At 43.8% G+C, this 12025-nt stretch overlaps 1 protein-coding gene across 4 annotated transcripts in view; it reads right to left on the reverse strand.

Moving 5' to 3' along the window:
• Positions 1–4905: 4905 nt before the first annotated feature.
• The window catches only part of LOC142052967 (uncharacterized), a 265027-nt gene continuing 257907 nt past the window's right edge, over positions 4906–12025 (reverse strand). For all 4 annotated transcript variants that reach the window (XM_075083901.1, XM_075083902.1, XM_075083905.1 and 1 more), the window contains one exon: positions 4906–11015. In XM_075083901.1, the coding sequence (XP_074940002.1) occupies positions 10838–11015 (178 nt within the window). In that variant the 3' untranslated portion in view covers positions 4906–10837. The remainder of the gene's footprint in view (positions 11016–12025) is intronic.

Raw genomic sequence — 12025 nt, forward strand, 5'->3', positions numbered from 1 at the left:
AAACTATGTTTATTTAAAAGATTTTTTTTCTCCCTGAGAGACCAATGCTTTTTTTTTCTATTTTGTCCTCCTCCTGACGTGATTTGCAGTGTTGCAAGCAAGCAATTGCGGCAAGGCTAGAGTTTCAACTGAATTTATTGGTCTCCATCATTATGCAGCACTGGAGTACAGCCAAAACTTCATTGCCTTGCATTCTTCTGACTTTCTCTGCAACAAAAATGACCAGCCTATCTAGAAATCTTCAACTACAGAACACTGCTGTTCCAAAATCCTGGCCACCTTCCAATTTTTTTGCACACTCCAAACTCCTGTTAAAGTCAACACTAATATGAGGCAGCCAGGACTACTAAGGCTACCAAGAAGCCAAGGTTTATGGGAGAGAGCCAGTTTAAATAAACGGTATTACTTCTCCTTACAATCACCACCGAACTGCAAACAGCATCAGTTGGGCTGAGCAAAGAAGGCAACTAAATGTTGGCAACACTTGAAACTTTGGAGAATCCCTTTGGAGGATTGTGCAAGCAGGCCCCGTTCAGCCCAGCTCTCCAATGGCTCTACCGGTGCCAGGCTTTCACTTGGTCTCATAGCTCTGATTTCAGATGGTGTACTGTTTGAAAACGCACAACCAAGTTGATCTGCACAGCATTAGTTCCCCATCTTTCTTCTTAGGAACATATCATAACATGAATACCTGGTTTGTGAATTCAAACATCATCTGTCTACTTGGGCTCCTTGGCCTGCCATTCACTTGCTTCTTCCAAAAGAAATGAGATTACTCTCATAAAACAAGGGAAGACATTTCAGAGGGCAATGCTTAATCTTCACGTTTCACGCTCAGCAAAACTCATATCAAATGTGAACTGACACTACAAATATAGGCACCAGACGTGACTATTTTTTCACGTTTGCAAGTATCCCTTCACAACCACAAAAATGTTGGGAATGGCGAGTATAATGCCAAGAAATCAAAAAGTCCAATGCGAAGACAAGTATGCTACTCCCTGGCTGTTAACAGAAAATACTTGACGAAAACAAGATCAACTGGCTGTGACAGAGCAAATAGGGCACTGAAGTGCACTGGAATTTCTGCTCATTTACGGAAAGGATATATCCATAAAACTCGTGAAGGAACATAATCTCACCAGGAACTTGTGGTCTCATCTGCAAGTGGTAAGCAACTGTATGCTTGAGTTTCAAATGAGTAATATGAAGAGCTGCTGGAGATGACTTCACTAGCAATTTTAGCTCAGCTAAAATGGTGCATATATGTGCCTGCGCATACACACAGGAATTGCAGGTAAGCGCTATAATATATCGCCATCGTTAGTGGTCATGAACAGATTTAAACTAAGACTCATCAGCCATTTGTTTCAACGATAACCAAACCAAGTATGTAGCACAATGCAACACCTCCTCCATTCCGCATGTCTTCTGCATGATACAGATATTGCACAAAATGTATCACCAATGTCCTCCACTAACTGCAATCATTCCAAATGCCTCCAACCTTGAAATATCAAAAAAATATTGACCTCAGAAAAGCCTAATTACTGTGTTTGTATATAAGAAAGGAAAACATGGCAAACCCAGACACAACTGTGGTATAAAATCATAGAATCATTAAGGCTGGAAAAGACCTCTAGGATCAAGTCCAACCATCAACGCAACACTACCATGTCTCCTAAACCATGCCCTGAAGTGCCACATCTACACAGCTTTTAAAACCTCCAGGGATGGTGACTCCACCACCTCTCTGGGCAGCCTGTTCCAATCCCTGACCACTCTTTCAGTAAACAAATTTTTCCTAATATGCAATCTAAACCTCCCCTGATGCAGCTTGAAGCCGTTTCCTCTCATTCTATTGCTAGTGACCTGAGAAAAAGAGACCAACACCCACCTCACTGCAACCTCCTTTCAGGTAGTTGTAGAGAGCAATAAGGTCTCCCCTCAGCCTCCTCTTCTCCAGACTAAACAAACCCCAGTTCCCTCAACCTCTCCTCACAAGACCTGCTCTCCAGACCCTTCACCAGCTTCATTGCCCTTCTCTGGACACGCTCCAGCACCTCAATGTCCTTCTTGTACTGAGGGGCCCAAAACTGAACACAGTATTCAAGGTGCGGCCTCACCAGTGCCGAGTACAGGGGCACAATCACTTCCCTACTCCTGCTGGCCACACTATTCCTGATACAAGCCAGGACGCTGTTGGCCTTCTTGGCCACCTGGGCACACTGCTGGCTCATGTTCAGCCGGCTGTCAACCAACACCCCCAGGACCTTTTCTACTGGGCAGCTTTCCAGCCTCTCTTCCCCAAGCCTGTAGCGTTGCATGGGGTTGTTGTGACCATAGTGCAGGACCTGGCACTTGGCCTTGTTAAACCTCATATAATTGACCTCTAGGATCCAGCCTGTCCAGGTCCCTCTGTCGAGCCTTCCTACCCTCGAGCAGTTCAACACTCCCAGCCCCACTTGGTGTTGTCTGCAAACTTACTGAGGGTGCACTCGATGCCCTTGTCCAGATTATTGGCAAAGATATTAAACAAAACTGGCCCCAACACTGAGCCCTGGGGGATACTGCTCGTGACTGGTCACCAAATGGATTTAGCTCCATTCACCACAACTCTCTGGGCTCAGCCATCCAGCCAGTTTTTTACCCAGTGAAGAGTACAGCTGTCTAAGCCATGAGCCACCAGCTTCTCTAGAAGGATACTGTGGGAGACAGTATCAAAGGCTTTACTAAAGTCCAGGTAGATAATATCCACAGCCTTTCCCTCATCCACCAGGCGGGTCACCCTGTCATGGAAGATCAGGCTGGTCAGGCAGGACCTGCCTTTCATGCAACCATGCTGGCTGGGCCTGACCCCCTGGTCATCCTGCACATACTTGATGAGCTCACTCAAGGTGAACCGCTCCATAACCTTCCCCGGTACCGAGGTCAGGCTGACTGGCCTGTAGTTCTCCAGATCTTCCTTCCAGCCCTTCCAGTTGAATAACTTAATTGAATATTGGTGTGAGTACTGTTTATGCAACACTACAGTGTCAAAAAAAAGGAAGAGGAATCCACCATTAACTTCAATGATGATAACAGCATAAGATGCTAGCAAGCTAGAAAGCATTTCTTTTTAAAGATTGTTGTGTTCTGCCTCCCGCTACATTTCTATGAGCCCTAGCTTTGTAGGTCAAGACACAATCCATCTCATTACCTGAGTTTCTGCAGCCTGTTAGAAATCGGATTCTCCTTGGCGTAATTGTTTTTTCATTTGTTGTTCCATTTCATCAAAACTAAAGACATTTTATGATGAAAGCAGAGCCTATGAAAAAACATAACTACAGAGACTAACCACAACTCACCTTATCTGCTTGGCAGTAAAGTGATATTTCCCCACATTTTTCTCAGACTCTAGAGCAAATTTTTAGTATATTGCTCAAAAAAAGTTAAGCTTTCAAAGCATTTTCAGAGGAACAGAGGGAAAAAAAAGTAGAAACAGAAACGGCACACTTTGGAGGTAAGAGCACAAAAAAAAGACACGTTCAGGGGAAAATACCAGAGATGAAAGCCTGGCTCCACTGAATTCCAGGATAAAACAGCCATTGGTTTCAACAGGGTCACGATCTCTGTCAAGATCTGAGTCTGGATTCACTTCTGAAGTAGGTGTGGCCTAAGCGCAGGAGGGAAGAATTAATGATAATATAAATTATATCTCCTCCTCTTAAACCGCTTATCACGCATTTCATTTTACATTGCTATTGGTTATAAAAAGGGCACGAGTGGTTATGAAACCCATCAACCTAGGTACACCCTACTTTTCACCACACTATCTTTTTCTTATCTTTGTATTACTCAGTATCAGGATTTTTTTGTTGTTGTTGTTGTTGCTGGTGGTGAACGGGATGACAGCATTAACACAATGGTTACATGCCAGGAAAGCATTAATTTCATAACAAGCCACTTTTCATCATACACAAATCAGCATCACACACCTAGAGGCACAGGTTTTGGTACTACCCTGAGACAACTGTGATTACATACTATATGCTTCAGTGTTGTATTAGTGCAATTTATGCTTGTGCCTTGTATACACATTCACACACACTACGTGTATACGGCACTCCTGAGTGTATAGGCACTTACATCCATGGTTGCAGGAAAAGCATGAATGTGGGACCCACAGTAACACTGCTCCTGGCTGATGGTAGTATGTTACAGAATTTGTTTCCGTGTCAACGGATCACAGAAAAAAATCTTGTAAGGATTATTTTAATTTGTAAAACATTTGTATTCCCTACTGTATTGCAATATAAGGAATGTGCCAACTGCCAGCCTTTTACGAAATATAATACAATTCCTCATACTTTTGGTTTGAAATTGGAACCAAAACACATTTGCAGCAGAAGAACTGGTCTTTATGGCCGTGGCAGGAGGTGAAGGCTGGGAGTCAACTCACTCCTGGCGTCTGTAATCCCTTCATGGGAATCTAGATGTATTGCTCTATAACCTGTATCCTCTGATCATTTTCAGAAAAAGAGAAAGTTGCAATGACATCACAAAATGTGCAACAAATCCACGACCAGCCAAGACTTTGAGGTCATGAATACACCAAGCAGCACAGCCACCTCGGAGCTGCAAATGGAGGCAGGATTCTGGGTCTTTTGCTGGAAAAAAAATAAAAATTATTGCCTGCATATGCTACCAGTAAATCAGCACCCTAGAGCATGAAACTCAGCGTAACAGATCTTTCATAGCTCACAGGAGAGGTCATGGTACAAGAATGTTGAACAATATAACACAATCTTTTGTAGGTAAGCAACTTAAAGGTAGAAGGTGTAAGTTGTTGCAACAATAGAAACCTCAGAGGAGATCATCAGAAAATGATTAACATGTTTTTTCAAAGGAATGTGCACAACTGACAATATTTTCAACACAGACATATATTTTGAACTCCTCTGGCATCCTGTTTCTTATCCTTTATACACACACAGATCTCAGATTTTGGTTTTGTTTCATTAACTCCATATTTCTGCTATTTATAATTACCCAAAGCATTATGATCAGAGTATTCACATATTCATTTATTCGGAATAAGTCCCATTAAAGAGACTTTCAGAAAAGTAACCTGGTGTTGGATACCATTTCTGGTGCACTGCATTTTTTTTTATATTTAATATGTCACTTGATGGCTTGTTAAACTGTCTGATTTTATGTTTGTTATAAATGTTCACTGCATTGAAATCCCAAACAAACGTCAGGGATACAATCCTTTTCCACAGACTGTACGCTTTATATTCTTTGGTGCTTTTCTTTGGACTCCCTTTTTCTTAGCAGGAATATACCAAAATAAGGTGATACTCAAATAATTTTTCTAGAAAATAGGTTTCTGCTAAAATTAACATAATATTGCACACTCATTTTGATTTGCTGAAGTCTGGGTTAGCTAATATTCCAAGTGAACTGGATGACACTACAACTGGCTACAACCAACAAGGGCAAGAACCTCAACAGGCAATTGCACACAAAGGCTGGCTACTGCCTAGCATCCTGAAAGCAAGCCTGGCTTCTCCTCCCACAAGGAACAGTCTTCCATGCCAGCACTTCCCTTCTGTTAGCAAAGAGGCTGCCTGCCTGGGTACAAGCCGCTGAGGAGGCACTGGGATGGGCCGAACCTGGCCGTGCTCCAGCCCTTTTCTCTGATCGCTTGAACTGGATTATCACAAGGAAAGCAACGGGGGAGAAGTTCAGCAGACAACACAACATAGAGGTAAGTTTGGAAGACCAATGTGAAAACCACAGCCCAGGTGGGAAGCCACAGCTACTGACAGCATCCCACAGGAAAGCCAATCGAGAGATCAGGCTTTGATCAAGAGACTATTGCTGAGGGAAGTGGGACCAAAACTGCAGTTTCACTTGCTGGAGTCAGCCCTAGGCACAGCCAAGGAGAACACAATTACTGGGCATCAAATAGTGCCTCTCTTCACTTTCACTTCTCTAAAAAACAGTCACTCCATGGGACCCCATCAGGAAGGAGCAGAGAAGGAAGTGGTGTGAGTTTCAGTAATGAATCAAGACCAGGAAAGAGACATAGGAAATTCAAATCTGTAGGAACTGAGCGCTTTGCCTTGACCACAAAAGGTATTCAAATGCAGGTCTCCATTTCCAGTTGCTTCCTCTCCATACCTTCCTGAGAAACCCCAGGGGCCAAGGCAGGGGAGCTCTGCATCCAGGGAGGCTGCTGGCTGTCCAGGCAGACATGCAGGCTGCTCACACCCCTTTAAAAGGTATCTCATTCATCTGAGTATTTCAAATGAAACCATTTCAGACACAAATGAGCTCACTACTTTTCAGCACTGGGTCACGCTTTTTATTTTGCAGTTCCAAAGACTTTTAGTTCTCTCTCCCCCATCCCCAACTGCCTCTTACTTTGAAAATTCCCAGGTTTTTTGAGTGTGACGTCACGATGCTTTGCCATGAACAATTAATTTTAAATTATTACCACTAAGTTGTAACTTCTTTGCATGGTAAAGGATCACACAGAGGGGAATTGTGGTTTAAACAAAGATCTTCTATAATTAGTGATAATAACAAAGGAAATATTCATAATTACATCAAAGGATTCTTCACTGAGTATTGTTCTTATTTGCTTCCTGAGGGAGCAAAGAGTTCCCTGAAAAGGTAACACTATTTTAGGCAGATGTAGATAAATAAAAAAGGGCCATCTAGAGAATCCAGCTTCAAACCAAAGCTTGACAAATACTCTAAAATCCAGAAGAGGTCCTCTCAGTGATCCGATTACAGGCCAGGCATCAGTTCCCTGCGAGGTATGCAGTGCTGATGCGTCTGTAGCATGTAAACACCTTTTCAGATGGACATGACACACAACACTGCAGCATACCCTGGGCATCTGCCTCTGCACATAGGAGACACAGTCTGGGGATTAATTTCATCCACCAACATAAACATAGGACTAATTTTGTGAGGTACAGATAGCTAAAAATAGCCAAGAGTAATGTTATGCAATAAAACCTGGTGTAAGTTTCCCCTTTCCAGATGAGGGAATCTGACACAGCTTCAAATAGAAAGAGGCAGCAATCTGACCAGGGCACGAAATATATTCATTTCGTTCCCTTCCAAAGAGACAGCATCTGAATCTCCCATACATTAAAGATGCATGCCCACTGTCATATCGTTTCAACAGCTTAAATAGTAAATGATCAAAAATTCGCAACAGTTCTGCCCTCCCCTGGAAAAAAAATAGGTCAAAAATAAATGGAAACAAACTGTCTTCTGCTCCTTTTTATGCATTTGAGAGAGAGAGGGAGATAAATCTGCATAATACTGAACGAAATCTCTTTAATTCCAGTCAGCTTTTATCATTCAATCACCGAGTCTGTATGTGGAAAAATTCATGCTAATTCCCCCTAGCAACAGCCGCAGCCTATCAGGGGGAGCCCTGCACCAGGCAGCTGCCAGCCAGCAAGAATAACTCTAAGTAGGTCAGGCCTGCATTTCTAAAAATGCCACGGTCTAGTAACCCCACTGTCCCGTCTGTCTGCCCTGCCCCATAATAACCTCGATTGCTCGGTGACACAATGACATACTACCCTGTTAGAGCGCAATCAAATCACACTGCATTATTCTGCTGCGAGCATCGCTGCTGGATGAAGGACCCGTCGAGGGGCAGCATTAATCAGGCAGCCATTCATGTCCACTAGCACTTCACTCTGGAGATGGGGCCTGCATTAATGACCAGCTGTTTGAACTAACAAAAACAAAATAATGTCTTCCACCCTGCTGGCTGCGCAGAATACACTATTCTAATCAGGTAGGTTATGCTCATTGACTAAACCCAAGATGTAAATTAAACAGCCCCAGACAACACCAGCTTTTGTAACCTTCTATTAATTAAAGTAAGTATATTTAAATTATACTACACACAATTCAAAGAGCTATTGGTTTAATACACAGAGTCATCTCCTCCTACAAATTTGTGTTCACGGTCCAAAAAAAAAAAAACAACCCCCCCACCCCCCCCACTGTTTGCATAGTGCAATCTACCTTTCCTGGTAAATTAAAGAGTGACATAAACAGAGCTGAACTGCAACCGACTTCTGCTGGGAGCAGGGAACCATGCCAGGCTTCTAGCAGTTGGGTGGCATGAACACCGACAGACATGCACGCTGAATATTGTGGAGGGGTATTGGTAAAAGCCCTGTAAACATCTTCCAGCCACAATGCAGAGGAGAAAGGCGTCGGGACAGATTAAGCACCCCCTGCAATCTCACTGCTTAAATGCTGCTGAGTTGCCTGCACAGACCTAAAAATAATTGCAGAGGTCAGGCAGCTCCTGGCAGGGTCTAGGCATGTGCCTTTAAGAGCACATCACCACGCGCATCCCTCTTCCCGCGCAGCCCTGGGGACTTCTGTGCGGCTGCAAGATGCTGCACGAAGCCCTTTCCCTCCCCCCCTCACTCTTAACCAGAGAAGCCTTAATATAAACCACACCAGGCCTCAGCCAGTCTTCTCTGGGGTGGTATTTCAGTATCAGATCTGTAATGCCAGAACAGAATGTCAGCATGCTTGCTTTGTGCTTAATTACACCCTTCCTTTTAAACACCTCCATGCGGCTCGCTGGTCTCTCCCTTCAGAGAATGCCGCTGTGTAACGCAGCTGCCTGTACAGGAGAGAGCCGGGAAAGACATTTTCTAGGATAGACAGTTCATCTGCATTTTTTTTCTGAAGGATTCACACTTTCACTCGGTGAATACACGCCCTCTGACAAACTGATAATGCAGTCTTCCCTGCTGCAGAACTCAGCAAACCTTGTGCATGTAATCCATCCACATCTGATTTAGGAACACAGCAGATTCATTAATCCATTTTGCTCTTTCTTGTTTGAACCAGGCTTGATAACCAGGTTATGACTGTCTTCCTTTGCTTTGTGGCACACATCACATAGCTATTCTTGGAGATACAGTCACTGACGTAACCGTGGACTCCTGATTACAAGCTGCTGACATTTTGCTCGTCTCTGCAGCTTTGAAGCTGTGAGTTAAGAGTCTCTCTTCCTCCTCCTTGCTTGCTTTAAACTGCCCGAGTTAGAAGCACACAACAGTTTCACAAAGGTATAGGAGTGGCATCGACTCCTGTTGCAGAGCCTGCTGCATTGCCAAGGTTATTTTTCTTTAAGCAAACAGAAAACTACAGTTTGGGAGTAATAAGACTCCTTTGCCCCCAGCACAAGAATGTTATCCAACAGCTGGCTAAATATAATCCAACACACAGGGCTGCCTTTGTAGGCTGGGTAACAAATAGTGGAAGGGCCAGACAGGCGTCTTGCAGGGTAGCTCACCATGACTATTGGGAAATCCCCTCGTACACATTTTAGGATGACATTATGGTCTATGGATTTGTATAAAAGGGAAAAAAACAGGAGGAAAACACCCCCCACCCCCCCCTTTCTCAGTAGGCAGCTGCTAGAAGCCATGCCAAGCCCTGCTAGCTGAGTGCAGCACTTGTTTCCCTTATTTCTGCATTGTTCAGACATGGTCAATCCGAGCTGCCTACCAAACTAAATAAGCCTGTACCGTGACAAGGCTACCTGCTCTAAAAACATGGTCTCCCCCATGCATTTTCAGCAATAAAAATACACCCAGGTGCATCTCAGAGAAATCTATTGCCAAATGCGAGCATTGGCTTTTTTCAGTAGCTGAAGAATCCTTTTTAATTAGAGGTTGATTTTGAAATTCTTAAAAAAAAAAAAGAAAAAAAGGCAAATATAACACTGACTATAAATGCTCAGTTGAGCATTTAGCCATCTGATGACTGTGGTAGCCAGCTGGTCTAGAAGTCATCTGGGATGCATTTATTTTGATGAGATTGATCACATTTCTATTTACAGTATAGAATTTTTCACCATTCTGAATACAGCTGTGTTTATAAAGATTTTAAGATGGAGAAAACGAAACCCCCACAGTTTCTCTCAGCACAGTGCAGAAAATTCAGGGCTTCAAGGTGTTAAGCGGAAAGGATCTGCTTTCACATTTCTTAAAAGAATTCTGCCTAAATCTGTTTTCACAAAGTGCCGCCTCAGTCAGGAAATGGGTGTAGAGTTATAGCTGAAAATACAAGCTGCAATCAAGTCTGACCCAGCAAAGTGACAAACTTCCTCTGTAAATTGGTCAGAAATGCCTTTCTTTCATGTCTATACATGCTCACACACACACACAAGCACATACATACACATATAAACACACACAGAGTGCATGGCCGCTGTTTTCCCCGGGGATATTGCTGCAGCCACCTAGCTCATCAGTTCCCTCCCTGACAGCATCAGGAGTGTTCAAGCTACAATTTACAGTCCCTCCGTCCATACATTGCTTTGTTAATCATGCCATCCTCTCTGCAATGAGAATACACAGAATCAGACAAACGGCACGTAGCATTTCTTCTTCCTTCGCATTTGCATTCGCTCGCTCTCTCCTTCTCCCATGGCTTTGCCTTAACAGGCAGACACAACCAATACCTTATTTATCCATCTCCAGCACAACGCTGAGGTGAAAGCCGACTGCAGCACTGTGGCTTCCCCATGTTAATCCTCTGGAGCAGCAGAGGCTGGATTCTTGCTGCTGATGCCCTTGTCAAGCACTGGATTACTTTACATAATATTTCTTTAAGCTTTCACCCACCCCATCCTAGATTAACACCCCTCCTTTCTCCTTCCATCCCCCCTCCCCAAGAAAACCCCAAAATCATTACACATCACAACCCTTTGCTTCCAGAACCAACAGAAAAAACGCGGCTCCATCGCTCTTCTTCCTTAGCAATGTGCAGACGAGTGAATTTCAAGTCAGCTAAGCCAGGGTGAAACACAGGCAGCGAGACTGCAGCAGCCCCAGCAGCAGCAGAAACAGCAGCAGCAGCCGCCCAGGTAAATGGGGGGAAAAGCAGGCTGTGTCGAGAGCGGTGCAGCATCGTAGCAGTAAGGAAAGACAATCTCACTTCTTCCAAATGGTGCAGCTTTATGCCTGCAGGAACGGAGAAAAGGGAAGACCCAGAATTAAAAATAAAAGCCAAAACAGTTAAGAAGAAATAATAACTATAATAAATGATTGTAACTTTATTTTTCTGGGCTTTTGGGGTTTTTTGGGGGGTGTCTCTTTCTCCCCCCCTCCCCAAAGTCTCCTGTGTTGCTGGATGCTACTGTCCAAGAGTGCGGAGTCACAAAGGCTCACTCTCCAAAGCGCAGCGAGACCAGCATCACATGAGAAACCACATGACGCACCCAAATCGGATGCTGATGCGGTCCACTATGTCACTCGGGGGGGGAAAAAATCTCAACCGAAACATGCCCCTCTCTAGTGGTTAGAAAGAATTTCCCTTTAAAAAAAAAACAAAAAGGCCAAAAAATAAATATCTCCCTATCTATCCGCCTTCAACACCAATGCTTCAGGAGGCAGGAGAATGCTGTTCCACAGACACTAGCTGGATGGCAGCAATATTACTTCCAGGCTACGTTATTCAAAGCTGATTCCACTTAAGTGAATTCCTGAAAAGCATACTCCATGTCTTCATAATATGAACAGGCTCAGAAACCAACTCCATTATCATTCCCTGCAATCTGTATCCAAACCTGTGTTCTGAATAATTTATTTGAGATTAATAAGCCGTCTGCCAAGGCCACTCCTTTTCCCACTCAGCCCCACACATAGGTGACTACAGCAAGAAACAGAGGGGCATTCACCCTTTTCATAACTAGCAATTTTAGTAAATTCACTGTCCCACAAAATAATCAGGAAAAAATGAGCAGAAGGGTTTTTTCCTCACGTATGGACATGAGAGAGCTCTGCCTGGTTTGCGGATGGTGGCAGTTTTCCTGACATTGCCAACTCAAAAGCTTTCGATCCAAGTCAAGAAGAAAATACTCTTGCCTGCCAATTCCTGCAGAGGTGTGCAACGCTGTTTAACGCAGAAACATCTGGACACCCCTGGCAGTCCCTGAACAAAAGCGTGCAGCTCCGCAATGCTGTTCACTGTC

Source organism: Phalacrocorax aristotelis, chromosome 2 (assembly GCF_949628215.1).
Source record: "Phalacrocorax aristotelis chromosome 2, bGulAri2.1, whole genome shotgun sequence".
NCBI lineage: Eukaryota > Metazoa > Chordata > Aves > Suliformes > Phalacrocoracidae > Phalacrocorax > Phalacrocorax aristotelis.